General features: G+C 32.6%; 1 protein-coding gene across 5 annotated transcripts in view; it reads right to left on the bottom strand.

Annotated features, from left to right (window-relative positions):
* Positions 1–1,237: 1,237 nt before the first annotated feature.
* Positions 1,238–15,696, bottom strand: part of GULP1 (GULP, engulfment adaptor PTB domain containing 1) — a 321,470-nt gene continuing 307,011 nt past the window's right edge. For 4 of the 5 annotated variants that reach the window (XM_011936483.1, XM_011936480.1, XM_011936479.1 and 1 more), the window contains 3 exons: positions 13,041–13,179; positions 8,433–8,527; positions 1,238–2,355 (listed from right to left, as the gene is read on the bottom strand). In XM_011936483.1, the coding sequence (XP_011791873.1) occupies positions 2,284–2,355; positions 8,433–8,527; positions 13,041–13,179 (306 nt within the window). In that variant the 3' untranslated portion in view covers positions 1,238–2,283. Of the gene's footprint in view, positions 2,356–6,624; positions 6,636–8,432; positions 8,528–13,040; positions 13,180–15,696 lie in introns of all 5 variants that reach the window. The other variant, XM_011936482.1, reaches the window with a different exon arrangement.

Genomic DNA, 15,696 nt, shown 5'->3' on the forward strand with positions numbered 1-15,696 from the left:
TGTGTCTATATTAATTACAGATTATTTAACAAATGAATTATGCAATTTAATTTATTTAAAATCATTTATTTTCAGGAAAACCAAACATATCATTGAGTTTACATAGAAATACAATTTTCAACCAGATCTTCATAAAAACGCACTGGAGAAATAAATGTTCATAATTAATGACCAATTATGTACTATTTCATCATGCCAGTAGCAGAGTTGATTACCATCAAAAATTGGTAAAGTAACAGATCTTAAATGTGCAAATACCATCTCAGTACTCTATTGTGTTACCATTGATAATAAATGGCCACTAAATATATTCCTATTACATAAATCTTTTTAAAGTACAATAAAAATACAAATTCTATCTGTTAAAAAAAGCCACTTATATGGCTTCTAAACATCCTCATTATACAAATTCCAAAATACTATCTGACAAACAAAATTATAAAGACTCTTCTTTATGAAACATATATTGCCCTCTAATTAAGGTACAACTTAGCAGATAAAAGAAACTAAACAAGAAGGCTCATATATACCATATAACATTAAGGAAAAACAGACAAATATATATTGCATAAGCATATTTGATTTCTTTTCCTAGTGAAAATGTACCTTTAACACTTGAAGAAAATTTCCATGAGTAAATGATAAATCTATTTTTGCGGGTTACCCTAATTTAAGTCACATTTTCATTAATTTAATTTATTTACCTTATAATGTGATGAACCAAGTTAGAAATTTTGACCATAAATGTTTGCTTTACTGAGTACAAATTAGTCTGTTATGTAATGGGTAAAAGTATAGGAAACAAATATTTTTAAAAGTCTAGGTTCATCGGCCGGGCACGGTGGCTCAAGCCTGTAATCCCAGCACTTTGGGAGGCCGAGACGGGTGGATCACGAGGTCAGGAGATCGAGACCATCCTGGCTAACACAGTGAAACCCCATCTCTACTAAAAAAAAAAATACAAGAAACGAGCCGGGCGAGGTGGCGGGCGCCTGTGGTCCCAGCTACTCGGGAGGCTGAGGCGGGAGAATGGCGTAAACCCAGGAGGCGGAGCTTGCAGTGAGCTGAGATCCGGCCACTGCACTCCAGTCTGGACGACAGAGCAAGACTCCGTCTCAAAAAAAAAAAAAAAAAAAAAAAGTCTAGGTTCATCAGCACATCAAGAGTGAAATGCAGGAGAATTTTATTGTTCATGTTCAAGACTAAACTAAGCAGTAACGAGGTTTTTTTTTTTTTTAATGAGATTTTTGACTTTAACAAAACAAATACAAATTGAATTTACCAAATAATATTGATAATCCATATAGAATGGGCATCACAGATTTTAAAGTATCAAAACCAATGGGGCATCACAAAATAAACTTTGGTGAAAAATATCTTCATCAAAGAAGAAAATATGAGAAGAGTAGTCCTTATGTAGTGAGAAGAAATATATTTGGTAAAGTAAATATGGGTAATAGACACTGAATCTATAGATAGCATATATTCCAAATGTTTTTTTAGGAAATATCAAATCAGATGATGCTTAGATGTTATAGTAATATAACTTATCTCATTTGGAATGAAATTTAAAGTTTTTTTAATAAATAGCAAATTTTCATTTTCTAATTATCTTTATAAAACAAATTAAATATTTAGAGTATAACTGATCATAACTAACATCACCTTGCATTTACTAATAAATACTCTAAATACATTTGGTTTATTATTGGAATTTATATCCTTATAATTTTACCTGCTAGAAATTAGTGATCTTGTGGCATTATGTTTAAAGTTTACATTTTCCCAGTGATGTGAACAGTATTTATACATAAAATGACATCTGTCTAATGAATAGTAACATGTTTGTTGGTTTGAAAACAGACCATGTTTGGTTTGGCATTGGCATATCTCTTCAGAATTTAAAGTTATCTTTAAGGTATGGCTTTTGGGAAATCATTAATAAACCAGCAATCTGGAAAATGAATACAAGTTTCAAGATGCCAACTACATAGAACTCAGACACAAGGCAGGTATTTGTATAATATGTCTTTCAATTACCAATTCATATACAGTAGAAACAGAAAGGAACATAAAAGTATGATCTACTTTATAGTAAGTTGTTTATAAAATAAAAATTATAGATCAATAGTGAGGGTGAGGAAATTTAACTGAAAAAATTTTCAAAATATTAAAATATTCAAAAACATATTGGCACATGAATAATACCTATCTTAAAGTAATAATAAATGACATGTGTATAGAAACACATTTAACATGAATCAGGATTTCTTGTTCTTGATGTCAGCACCTACTGTCTAATGGGTCGAGACAAAATACTGTGCCTTCAAGAGTTAGTCCCATTTTGAACCCCTCCTGTAAAACAGAATAAAATCATTAATATCCAAAATGCTCACAGCAAAGTAAAATAAAATAAAATCAGTGAATAAAAAAGACTATGCACTGAAGTCGAAATATTCATGCTTTGACCAACTAATAATAACTATATGTCAAATGTTGACTTGTTGAATTTTTATATAGGTGTATAAGCACTGGTAGTTCTTTCAGACCCATTAACACTTTAATGTTTTAAATATATGTGAGGTTAGCATGCATGAGAGACAGAAGAAAATACATAAAATTAAGATACAGGTTTCTTTTTCAGAAAAGGTTAGTTACTACACCATTCTATTGCAAATGAAATCTGTTAGCTTTAAAAATTATTATTAATTTAAATATTATTAAGATAGTTAGACTTCAAATTGATGAGAGGTTCAAGATATCCTGATGATTTTCACCTTTTCTTCCCAGTTAGCACTGACCAGAGCCTTCATAAAATACTTCTTTTAAATGGAATGCCATATCTTCTGTGGAACATACAACTGCAGATTATTTTGCCATGGAGAAAACTTCCCCTACTAGCCTTGCTGTTGCTTGTAGTGGACTGGCTTCTTTGACTCCTACTCTCCCTTGCATATTTTAGAAGTTAAGTTGTCTTTGATTTATTGAGTGTAAGAACACAATTGCTATGAAAGTGTTTTTCCACCAAGATTTTGAGTTAAAAGTTAATGGCAAAGGAGTCTGTCCTTCTCCACTCCCATCTCTCTATTTTTTTAATTGCATAATATAATTGAACTGCGGGTCATCTCTTCTTACCACCTTTCCTCATTCCTACCCTTTCTTGTAAATCTCTACACATGGGCCTACAAAAAGATGAAAAGCACAGACTTGCACTGATCGATGAAAGTGGAGGTTACATTGTAAGTCTCCTTGTAGAAGCAAATGTGGTAATGCTCTCTATGTACTCTACCTTTTTTTTCTTACTAACAGAACTGAAATGTTTCAGAAAGGTAACTTGTAATTTCTAGTGGCCATGTGACACATTATTGGCAAATAATATGCAGACAGCAGTGTATTCCTAAAGAAAAGAAAATGTCTCTTAAAGGTAACCATTGGTTTTCACCTCTGCTTTGGGTGTTTTATTCAATTAGACTGACTATATTTGCTTGTATGTTAGCTAATTGTGTATCTTTTTGCATCTCCCCAAATTACTTTTATTTAGAATAGTTATGTAAATGTTCTTATCTTTCTCTAAATCCAGTGTAAACATCATCATATCGAGGAGGAAGGCAGTTACAAAGCTGTAAGCCATACTTTATTTGTTATTAATGTTCAAAGAATATTCTTCATTATGTTTACAGTACAGAGACTACTACTATATAGCAATATAGTGATGTAATCATTGTGAAAGTTTTTCAAAAGTCTTTACAGTACTTGGAATACAATCTTTATTTAGTTGAGTAAATATGATAGTACTTTTCATTATCTTTTAAAAATCTGTTCTCATCACAAAATACATTTTGTCATATTTATTTATATTTCTCAAACAGCCAGAAAATACTTAGAAACATAAATACTTTATAATACTGTAAGTAAACTTTTCTTTAAAATTATTTTATTTGGATATCTGAAGATTTGTGTATTATGTCATCTTCTGGTATACTATAAACGGTAGAGAGATGATACATTGATAGACAGATAATGACAGATAGAGAGTGGAAATGCTTGATACCGTATGGTACTTTTAAATTGTATCAGTTCATTCTGCTAGTAAACCAGTATCACTTCAATTACCCTGAAAATACTATTTGTCAATGTGTTATCAATATTGGAAAAGCAGAATAGCAGTCAAAGTAAAATAGAGGTTAATTACTATTTTAATAATAAAGTGTTAGTATATGATTTACGATAATATCTATCTCCATATTGACTTTTTAGGGATTCTTACATATTATAAGGTTTCTTGATTTTCTTTTTTCCTAAGATAAAATTTCCCACACATTTCCTGTCTTCTTCGTAAGTCCCATTTTGTAAATCACAATTTAATAAACTCTAAATCATTCCATATCCTCTTGAGCTTCAAACCTCTTAATAAAAATGATACTTTATTTATGTAGTGATGGGAATTACCATAAGCTAATGTCACACAAAAGAATGATTAAATAATTAAAATGTTACTCACCATATGAGTTTTATATGTAATATTTTTATGAAATTTCTTATTTTGAAATAGAAAAGCATATCAAGGAAGGAAAAACCACTGCACTTTGAGATATGTCTTCTTTTCTATCCATAGAATTTTAAAAATGATTTTAATGATAATATGAATATCTATATATTTATGCCATATGGTTTTTTATGTAATTTATTACATATATAGTTTTCTATCTTCCTCTTTTCATCTTTGCAGACCTTGATTATTCTAAATTCCCACAAAACTAATTTATTATGACTATATAAAATGCTATTAATTTTTACAATGATTGCTTCCTAGCATTTTAAAATTACGAATAATGTTGACTAGGTATTTTTATTCATAGAGACCGAATACATTTATAATTACTTTTTCTTCAGAATAGATTGCTTTAAAGTTTTGATATCAAATAGAAATAAAAGTATTAATAACAAGTTACTCTTTAAAGAGATTGCTAGGCCATAGTTACCTCTGAACTAATTCTGGCCTACCAACAATTTACAGTACCTGTTTTATTACACTTTCATTTGTATTGATTATTAGTTTAAAAAATAATCTGCTAGATTAAAATGGCATCACAGTTCTTTATTTGATTTGTATGTTTACTTTGATTAGACAGAACATGTCTATATATGTGTAAGCCACTTGTAGTCTTCTTTTGTGAACTAGGGCTTTTTCATGTATCTGTTGATTGTTTAGTTTCCTAGTCATTTGTCTAATTGCTTTAATTATGTATATGTAATGTATTTATATAGTTTTAGAGAGTAAATGTTAAAAAATTGGATATAATATGTCTATATTTTTCTTTTCCTTATAAAATTTTCTTATCAATTCAAAAGTCTGATGAATATTCAGTAATATTTTAAACATCTTAAAATGTTGATTACTTCTGAAATTTATCTCGGCATTTGCTGTAAGTTTCAGCAGTACATTGATCTTCTCCCAGAGTACTAGCCAGCTGACTTAACACCACTTGTACATGATTTTTTCATCCTTTATGAACTTGCCATGCTTGTTTTTTAATGTATTAAATTATTATAGCTCACATGTTACAGTGTGGCCTATCAATACTATTCCACTTATCTTCCTGTTGGTGACATGTGCTGGACAGTTTAAATTATGTCAAATCAAATAGCTACATTATTGATTTCAAATAAATGTTTAATTTTCTAACTGCTTATACTGAAATATGGTTTAACATTTCTGCATAAATGCTTACATGATGAGACATTTCTGTGATTTCAAACTTAATAATTCAATTCTCTTAAAACTAGCTTAGTCACAATACTCTAAATGAAAGATGAAAACTAAATGTCTCACTAGGCTTATTAACTCAATATGGCATTCACAATCCACTGTAATATATTAAGTTTTTATAGGATATACAAAGATATAGTAGCTACATGTGTGCATTAGATTCATTAGGCTAGCAAGATTAATAATAAAAGCCATCATAGAGTTTAGATGAAGAAAATATTATTTTACTTTTGTTAAAGTGACCTTGCAAGTAAATCTTGGACTAAAAGAAACAATCATGGCCAAGTATGGTGGCTCACGCCTGTGGTCCCAGCACTTTGTGAGGCCTAAGTGGGTAGATAGCTTGAGGCCAGCAGTTCAAGCCCAGTCTGGGCAACATGATGAAACCCTATTTTCAACAAAAAATACAAAAATTAGCCATGCATGGTAGTGCATACTTCTAGTCCCAGCTACTCAGGAGGCTGAGGAGGGAGGATTGCTTGAGCCTGGGCAGTGGAGGTTGCAGTGAGCCAAGATCACGCCACTGCACTCCAGCTTGGGTGGGGTGATAGAGTGACACTCTGCCTCAAAGAAAAGGAAAGGAAAGAAAAGAAAAGAAAAGAAAAGAAAAGAAAAGAAAAGAAAAGAGAAAAGAAAAGAAAGAACAATAAAGTGAACAATGCAATAGTGACTAAGTCATTGAAAAATAATCTTAAAATATGGTTTATGAAACCTCTTTAAACATAACTAATTATCAGATATACCCATATGAAGTTGTTGTTTGAATTTTTATTAAATAAAGCATGCAAATTTTAAGGTTTCAGCTTTAAAAATTTGTAAGTTGTTTAAAATTGTTATAAAAATAATATACCAACCATCTCTGGCGCTACCCACCATGAAAGCAGTAAAGAATTAAAAAAGACATTAAGAAAATATTAGAAATAGCAAAAGCAAAAACACCACAGTTTAACATTATTTGAGTGTCACATCACTCAATCATCCCAATACAGTGCGTCTCACACTTGGTTCCAACAAAATCTGGAAATAGAGGCTTATCCTTAAAACTCAATAAATTTTTTTTCCCAACTTTGGGAAAATCTAAAAAATTCATAGAAAAGTACTCTGTATGACCTGCGTAACCCTTGAGAATAAATACTACCACATAAATATTTCTTTGTTACTACAAAAGCATTAGTACCAGATAGTACGTGTTCAATGGGTAAAAGTAATGTAAAAGGAAAGGAATTGATTTCATATGAAATACAGCATTCTTGCTAAATTATCATGCACCATTTGAAAGTTTCATAGTATTTGAAATATAGAAAAGAAGTAGGAAATTTGTGCCATCAAACAGTATACATGTTGAAATCAATAGAAATTTGAAAAGGTGGTTTTAGCTTCAACCAAATAAGATCATCCATCCTCTACTGGGGTTGTAATTTGACTTTCATTTAATTTATAATTTATTGAATTCATAATTTTACAAAAACTATAAGGACAAGTTGTTTATAATATTTTTGTTAACATTTAAAAATTATAAGTTAATACTAAAGATCTAAAATAATTTTTTATGTAAAAGGGGATTAAGAATCATTTAACTTGAGAAACACTGTTTCAACAGATTCTTTGAAAACCTGAAGGCATATGTTAAGTAATTCAACTTTTAAATTCAGGCATGTTATTACATCTAGAACAATAATGAATTCATGTATTACACAGAAAATGAGATAGCTACACAGCTGCAGTCAAAAATGAGTTAAAGGGCATTTAAATTAACTTTCTAAGAAGGATTGTAATTATCAGTGATAGATCAGAGTTCACCTAGAATTGTTTTTTCTAGGAAGTGAGGCATAGAGAATGAATGTATTAAGCCAAGACTAATAAACAAAAATACCTCATTCTCCTTACTTTAGTGTCTTCATTGTCTCTTCTCAATCAGCTTCATATAATTGGTGTCTGTTTGGATTCTACCATATATAAACTTTTTGATGAAAAATAGGATATAATAATTTCACCAAAATGTAAAGGGCAAATATAAAGAGAAGACTTTATTCTGGGGTTTATAAGACTATTTTTAAATCATGGTCCATAGTGCAAAGCATTTAAAACCAATTTCTGTAAACTGCAGACCAATTTAGAACAAAAAAGTAAAAGGAAGAGAGAGAAATGAAAACCCAACTGAACTACATTCCTAAAGAAGTTGTCACTGGGTGTCTGCTTTTTAAATAAAAGCCCAAAAGTTATGAACTACAGCTACAATGCTTCTTTTCAGAGAGAATAATTTCAATCTTACAAAGATTTTCCCTCATCTACCCATTTACAATTTTCAAATTCGTAATTGTTAAGACTGAGATCAAATCTTATAAATCTAATGCAATGACTTTTTAACTCTGGATTTCAAAACAATGAACCATTAGAATCCATGCCATTTTGTATTAAAAAAAATGAATCATCTTATTGCCACTGTAAATTGAACCATTAAAAAAACCAACGACCTTATCCTTAGCATATGTAGGAGTATTTTTAGGACTAACTGTACATTATTATTTTAAAGTAATTATTTTAAGTGAGTTTTTATAGTGAAAATAATTAAAGGAAACCATAGTTTTGGTACATAACATTCTCTTTGTTCCATATCAAAATGAAATAAATCACTTATGGGCCAGTCAGTCACAATAGTCACCTGCATCTCATCTAATTTTGATTGAATATCTGGAGGGAAATCTGCTGCTCCACAGTTAAATGGGTCAAAAGGTTCTGCTCCAAACAGGTCCCGTTCTAAAAAGAAGGAAATAATTTAGTAAATGAAATAACAAGTGAGCTGGAGTGAGTTAGATTTCAAAGGCAGGATTATATCAATGAATATTTACATGATCAAATGAACCACTAATTCACACTTACACTGTATTTGGGGCTTTCCTGAGCTTAGACAAGTTAAACATTAATAAGGAAGAAAAGATCCATTTTATGATATTAAAAAGTTTTATTATAAAGAATTATTATCTAGAGAGCTTTCTGTGTTTTTTTTTTTTTTTTGAGGCGGAGTCTCGCTCTGTCGCCCAGACTGGAGTGCAGTGGCCGGATCTCAGCTCACTGCAAGCTCCGCCTCCTGGGTTTACGCCATTCTCCTGCCTCAGCCTCCCGAGTAGCTGGGACTACAGGTGCCCGCCACCTCGCCCGGCTAGTTTTTTGTATTTTTAGTAGAGACGGGGTTTCACCGTGTTAGCCAGGATGGTCTCGATCTCCTGACCTCGTGATCCGCCCGTCTTGGCCTCCCAAAGTGCTGGGATTACAGGCTTGAGTCACCATGCCCGGCTCTGTGTTTTTAATGAAGATTTCTTAATATCAAATTCACCTGAGCTGATAATTAATATGTTACAACACCTATATTTTATTGAAGCAATTTAAATTTGCTAAAATTAATGCGCTACTCATTGAGGCTACCCTAATTCCATTGATTGATGCCTTGCAACACAATAGTGAAGCAATATGTAGGACTAAGTAGACTTGTAAGTAGCTCTACTCAAAGTTCATGTACTCTTATCTCCCCTTTGATCCAGAGAAAATTTTAAAGCACATTGTCTCATCTAGTATGAAATACCACCTTTCTAGATAGTCACAATGAGATAGTTTCTTTAAAAATGCCTCCTATCCCAGAAATACATTTCTTTTTTAAAAGCAGCAGGGATGCAGTGTCAAAAAAGCTTTCTGTACATATGTTCTAAAGTATGCACTACTTTTTTTTATCACTAAAGAAGTATCAAAGTTGAAATTGATGTTTGTAATTGATAGATTTGGGCCTATTATGGGATTTTTAAAATAAAACATTCTTAAGGAATTTCTTTCCTCTGAATCAATTCAAATGTATCCTTAATTGGAAAAACATTAAATTATATATGAAAATGGGTATTTATAACATATTCATACCTTCATTTGGCAGAGAACTTTACATTCTCTAAATTCAATGCCATGTAAGAAATAATATTTATGCTACTTGATTTCTGCCATATCCTCTAAAATCACTCTGTGATTCTCATTGTGAAGGAGTCTTACTTTTCCAGTCTTCATGTTTTTTTTTCCAGATTCTTGTATTAAATAAGTTAATAAATGTGAAATTTTTACAAGCTCCTTGTACTTGCAGGTATTGTATAAATAAGGGGAACATATAATTTTTCATCCAAATGCAGATACTTTTAAAAGTAAAAGGAGCATTTTCAATAGTTACACTGGGTAAAAATCTATAAGCCAGGGCTATCCTAATAAAATGGGAATTTACTGTTACTTTATATATAACTGATGAGTATTACTATTGCTGTTATTTATTTTCTTCAGTTTAGTGTTGCTCAGGCAATCAACTGAAATTTAGCTTTCAGAGGATCCTTTCTTCAGAGAAATGTCCTGGTTTCCACTACACCATAAGCATACTGAATAATGCTTTTCACCTAGTAGGTGTTTGTTAAAAAATGAATTAATGAAAGGGAAGATTTGGTCAAAAGGTTCCGCTTCAAACCCATCCCATTGTAAAAGGAAGAAAAAAATTTAGTAAACAAAATGACAAGAAGTGACTTGGAGGGACTCACTTATATAGATTATGCCTCTATTTCTCTGTCTATATTTATTAAACTTTGATACTCAGGAATATGTAGACATTGAAAAATCTATCAAGGTGTTACTGCAGCACTCTTGTTACACTTCAGCAAAGAGACTGGCAGTGTTTTACCCTTGCCCTAGAGATCTGTGGAACTTTGAACTTGAGAGAGATGATTTAGGGTATCTGGCAGAAGAAATTTCTAAGTAGCAAAGCATTCAAGATGTGACCTGGCTTTTTCTAAAAGCATACAGTCATATGCATTCACAAAGAGATAATATGAAATTGGAACTTATGTTTAAAAGGGAAGCAAAGCATACAAGTTTGGAAGATACGCAGCCTGACTATGTGGTAGAAAAAGAAAACCCACTTTCTAAGGAGAAATTCAAGCCTGCTGCAGAAATTAGCATAAGTAAAAAGGAGCTGAATGTTAATAGCCAAGACAATGAGGAAGATGTCATCAGCACATATCAGACATCTGCAGCAGCCCCTCCCATCAAAGGTCCAGAGGCCTAAGAGGAAAAAATTGTTTCACGGGCCAGGCCCAGGGCCCTGCTGCTCTGTGCAGCCTCGGGACGCGGTATCCTGCATCCCAGCCACTCCAGCTCTAGCTGTGGCTGAAAGGGGCCAAGATACAGCTCAAGCCATTGCTTCATGGGGTAAAAACCTTAAGCCTTGATGGCTTCCATGTGGTGTTGGGTCTGCAGGTGCACAGAAGACAAGAGTTGAGCTTTGGGAGCCTCTGCCTAGATTTCAGAGGATGTATGGAAATGCCTGGATGTTCAGGCAGAAGTCTGTGGCAGGAGCAGAGCCCTCATGGAGAACCTCTACTAGGGCAATGCAGAGGAGAAATATAGGGTTAAAGCCTTCACATAGAGTCCCCACTAGGGCACTGTCTAGTGGAGCTGTGAGAAGAGGGCCACTGTCTTTCAGAACCCAGAATGGTAGATCCACCAACAGCTTGCACTGTGTGCCTGGCACTCAATGTCAGCCTGTGAAAACAGCCATGGGGGCTGTACCCTGCAAAGTCACACAGGTGGAGTTGCCCAAGGCCTTGGGTCCCATCCCTTGCATTAGCATGCCCTGGATGTGACACATGGAGTAAAATGAGATAATTTTGGAGTTTTAAGATTTAACGACTGCCCCACTGGGTTTCAAACTTGCATGGGGCCTGTGGCTCCTTCGTTTTGCCAATTTCTCCAATTTAGAATGGAAACATTTACCCAATGCCTGTATCCTCATTGTATTTTGCAAGTAACTAACTTGTTTTTTATTTTACAGGCTCATTGGTGGAAGAGACTTGCCTTGCCTCAGATGAATCTTTGGACTTGGACTTTTGGATTAATGCTGGAATAAGTTAAGACTTTGAGAGATTGTTGCAAAGGTATGATTGGTTTTGAAATGTGAAAAGACATGAAATTTGGGAGGGGCAAGGAGTGGAATGATATGGTTTGGGTCTGTGTCCCCACCCAAATCTCATCTCAAATTGTAATCCACACATGTTGAGGAAGGGACCTGGTGGGAGTGATTGGATCATGTGGGAAGTTTCCCCCCTACTGTTCTCATGATAGAGAGGGAGTTCTGACGACATCTGATGGTTTAAAAGTGGCAGTTGCTCCTGCGCACACAGTCTCTTCTGCTGCCATATAACATGTACCTTGCTTCTCCTTTATCTTCTGCCATGACCTTGAGTTTCCTGAGGCATCTCCATCCATGCAGAACTGTACTCTTTCGCTTATAAATTACTCAGTCTGAGGTAGCAACTTCATAGCAGTGTGAAAACTGACTAATACACTAGTGTTACTACCTTGTATTTACAAATTAGTCCTCTAAAATAAATTGAATACCTAACATGAGCAATGTATTTTAAGTTCCTTAGGGGAAATGAATATAATATGGGCCCTGCCATGTATTAAAGTCTTAAGCTAAAACTTCAGAGTTATATTCACAATGACTTAATATAAGCTAGAGAGAATGCAATCAAGCAGAATGTGTAAAACCCTCTTTTCTTCAGTTTCCTTTTAGACATAGTTACTGATTCATGACCATTGAGAATTATGCTTTCAGTTTCTGTCACAAGGCACAGATGGATATGTATTACAGCCAAAATATTGAAAATGAGCATCTGTTATGTGTTTTCTAATTAATCAAAAATAGACTTTAATGTTCCTTCCAGATATATAAAAGATAAAACAGAAAAGCAATGAATTTATAGCATTGTAGATAGGAAAGAACCCTTACAAAAGGTTAATAAATCACGACATTCATATAATTCATATATTTTTTAGCTAAAAAAGTCCATAAGCCCTATGAACAAACATATTTTAACTAGCTCTATTAAACATGTAAAAAATGATTAATAAAATTACCATCAGTTGTTTTTAATAATTAAAGTAAAATATTAAAAATATAACCCAAAACAATGATATATAATTAAATATTTTCTATTATGAAGTAATACACCAAAACATAATTGTTCAAACAATGGGTAAAAGTTTCAAGTAGAGATGTCATTAGTAGTGCAGTCTGAATTATAAAGTAAAATAGAATTAATGGAAATTTATACATAAATAAAAATAATACTTCAATAATTGAAATTGTAAGTAAAGTTATTAAGATATGTAATTTCCCACAAAGTTTTAATTACATATTTAAAATGTACACAACTACAACAAGAAACACTGATTTGTTGAGAAAGCTTACTAATCTCAGTAGATCTACTAGGTACTGGAGGTGGCTGTGTGCCATTGCGAGTAGGCATTGAAGACTGGTGCGATATTGGAGAAAATGGAATCATATCAAAGATGTCAGTGGAGGGCGACTTAGGTGTCATACTGCCTGCCTGCAATGAAAATAAATGAATTAGGGTAGTATTTCATATAGACACATTGTAACGCTAAATATTTCACATGCATATAAAATATATGTAAACAGCAAATTCAGTTGAATCATAAGAATTTGCCATTTTGTAGACCGAAAATAGTTAAGTATTTGCAATTTCATGTGGTTCCACTAATTATGATAAATGCTCATTTAGAAGAAAGCAACAGAACATTTCTGCAAAAATGCCCTCAAAGATGATGGCAAAATGGTAACAATATTATTCCAGATGAATATAAAAGATACAGTGAATTTTTTGGATATATCAAAATGATTGCTACTTATAACAGAGAATTAGATATAGTAGAAACTATTCATATAAAAATATGAATTCAGTAAGATATTCTGCATAAGATAACATTTCAAACAGGAAAAATTAGACATAAGTGACTTGCCTTCTTAAATATAAACATTCAGATGCAATTGATTTTTTTGCATTCTCAAAAGTAGAGTATATTTTAGTTTGTATTTATAACAACAGTGGCAACCAACATTGCAGTACATTTTATTCTTGAAAGATTTCATCAAGTTTTCCGTAATAAATAGCTATCTTATAAAAACTAAATTAATAATCACCAATGTACTGCCCAAATCATTGAGTTTTCTGATACAGTATGGGTCAGGACTGAATACATATAGGGAAAGATAAATGAAAACCTCATGAAAATGTAGCTGAGAAGTAATATCAAAATTAGACATTCACCACTTTGTAAAACAGGGAACAATATGTATATATGTATAATCTCCTTTGAAAACCATCTCATTTGATCAGGGATAAAAGAAAGAGAATTTCCATTTTCGGGGAATAGTGATGAAAAATTTGCTTTTCCTGTGAGAAGTTGGACAGAGATTGCTTTGAGTGGTTCATATTAGAATTAGAATTCTCAGAATACGTTTAATTTTCTGATTCACAGATAATGCAGGTAATGAAAAAATCAGGCTTACTGCGTGTAGAGTGATGGGTTTGCTATTCAGCTAAAATAATTGTTAGTACATTATTTTTCGTGCAGGAAAATTGCTGTCATCCTCCTTTCTTTAACAATTTGCTTATTGTATCCCCTCACCCCCTTCCTGTTACTCAGCAATACCATTTCCCTAATTATCCCATTCCTGTATCCCCTCTCACTTCTATATCTCTACTCTTTTTCACGATACAAAAATTGTAAAATCTTGGCTGTCATTAAAAGCAAAACAAACCAACCAAAAATTTTTTTACCCTGTCTCTCTTTAATCTCCCAGCTTCTATTTTCTTTTTCTTTTTCCTTTAAGGCTAAGTTCCTTGAAAGAGACACTACACTTTCTGTCCTAAGATTTATTTCATTCTGTCTTTAACTCTTATCAATCTAGATTTGCTCTTTTTGCACTGAACTCTGCTGAAATTGCTTTTACCAATGATCTAATTTCCCAACTGTGATATTGATAGATCCTTTGAAGTATCTGTATTACTTTATATTTTTGTAAATTTCTACACTGTCACCACCCTCTACTTGAAACTTTCTGGTATCAGGTAATCAAAGAAAACAAAAATGGCACACAAAGGCTCCAGATCACATCACATTGATTCAAGATACATCTAAATTTTTGATAACTTTATAAATAGCACATTTTGGCAGAATTTAAACAAAATAAGTCAGATAATAAAAAAGAATTATCTGCTTAGCAAATTACATGCGGTCTTGGTATGCTGCTCTCACTGACTGGCTTGGGAAAGCCACATTTAGAAGGTGGTGGTATTAACAGTCCCAGTGATAGTCTGGAATCAGGCGAGTTGACAGGAGTGACAGACATGGAGGAAATATTGAGACAGGGAGATGAATCACCACTACTATGCCAGAAAGAGGATGAGCATCTCTGAAACCTGTGTTGCTCATGATCAGACATATTGTGCAGCAGCTGTAAAGGAATGACAGAAAGAGAAATATCCTAAGAGGAAAGGCATGGAGGAAAGGAAAAAGTATACTTGAAATTTATTTGTAAAATGGTGTTTTGTTAAGATGATAAGATCATTTCACAATAACTTTTCTAAAATTAAAACACAGAGTTGATTTTCCTATGTGATAGTCCTTAGATTCTGCATTGCTTAATTTGATGTTTTTTACTGAAATATTACATTTTTATATATTTTAAATAAAATATTGCATTCATCACGACCTAAGAGGAAGGTAATGGAGAGAAAAATGAAGAAAGCCTGAAGATTTATTTTGGAGAGGGCTTCTGTAATGAAATGGGGAAAGGAAGGATAGTAATGAGAGAACAGTCACAGAACCAGGAGTAAACTCTTCTAAATAAAATTATGGTTTTGTAGAATTTTCAAAAGGGCTCACAACATACATTTTATATTTAATCCTCAAAACATTCTTTGAAGTATCAGTAGTAGTAATATTATGTCTTTATTACAATAAACACATGGGAATTAAGCTCCACAGATTCTTTGTGACTTACAATGGGAATTAAGGTCCACAGATTCTTTGTGACTCAT

Source organism: Colobus angolensis, unplaced genomic scaffold, assembly GCF_000951035.1.
Source record: "Colobus angolensis palliatus isolate OR3802 unplaced genomic scaffold, Cang.pa_1.0 Scaffold153, whole genome shotgun sequence".
NCBI lineage: Eukaryota > Metazoa > Chordata > Mammalia > Primates > Cercopithecidae > Colobus > Colobus angolensis.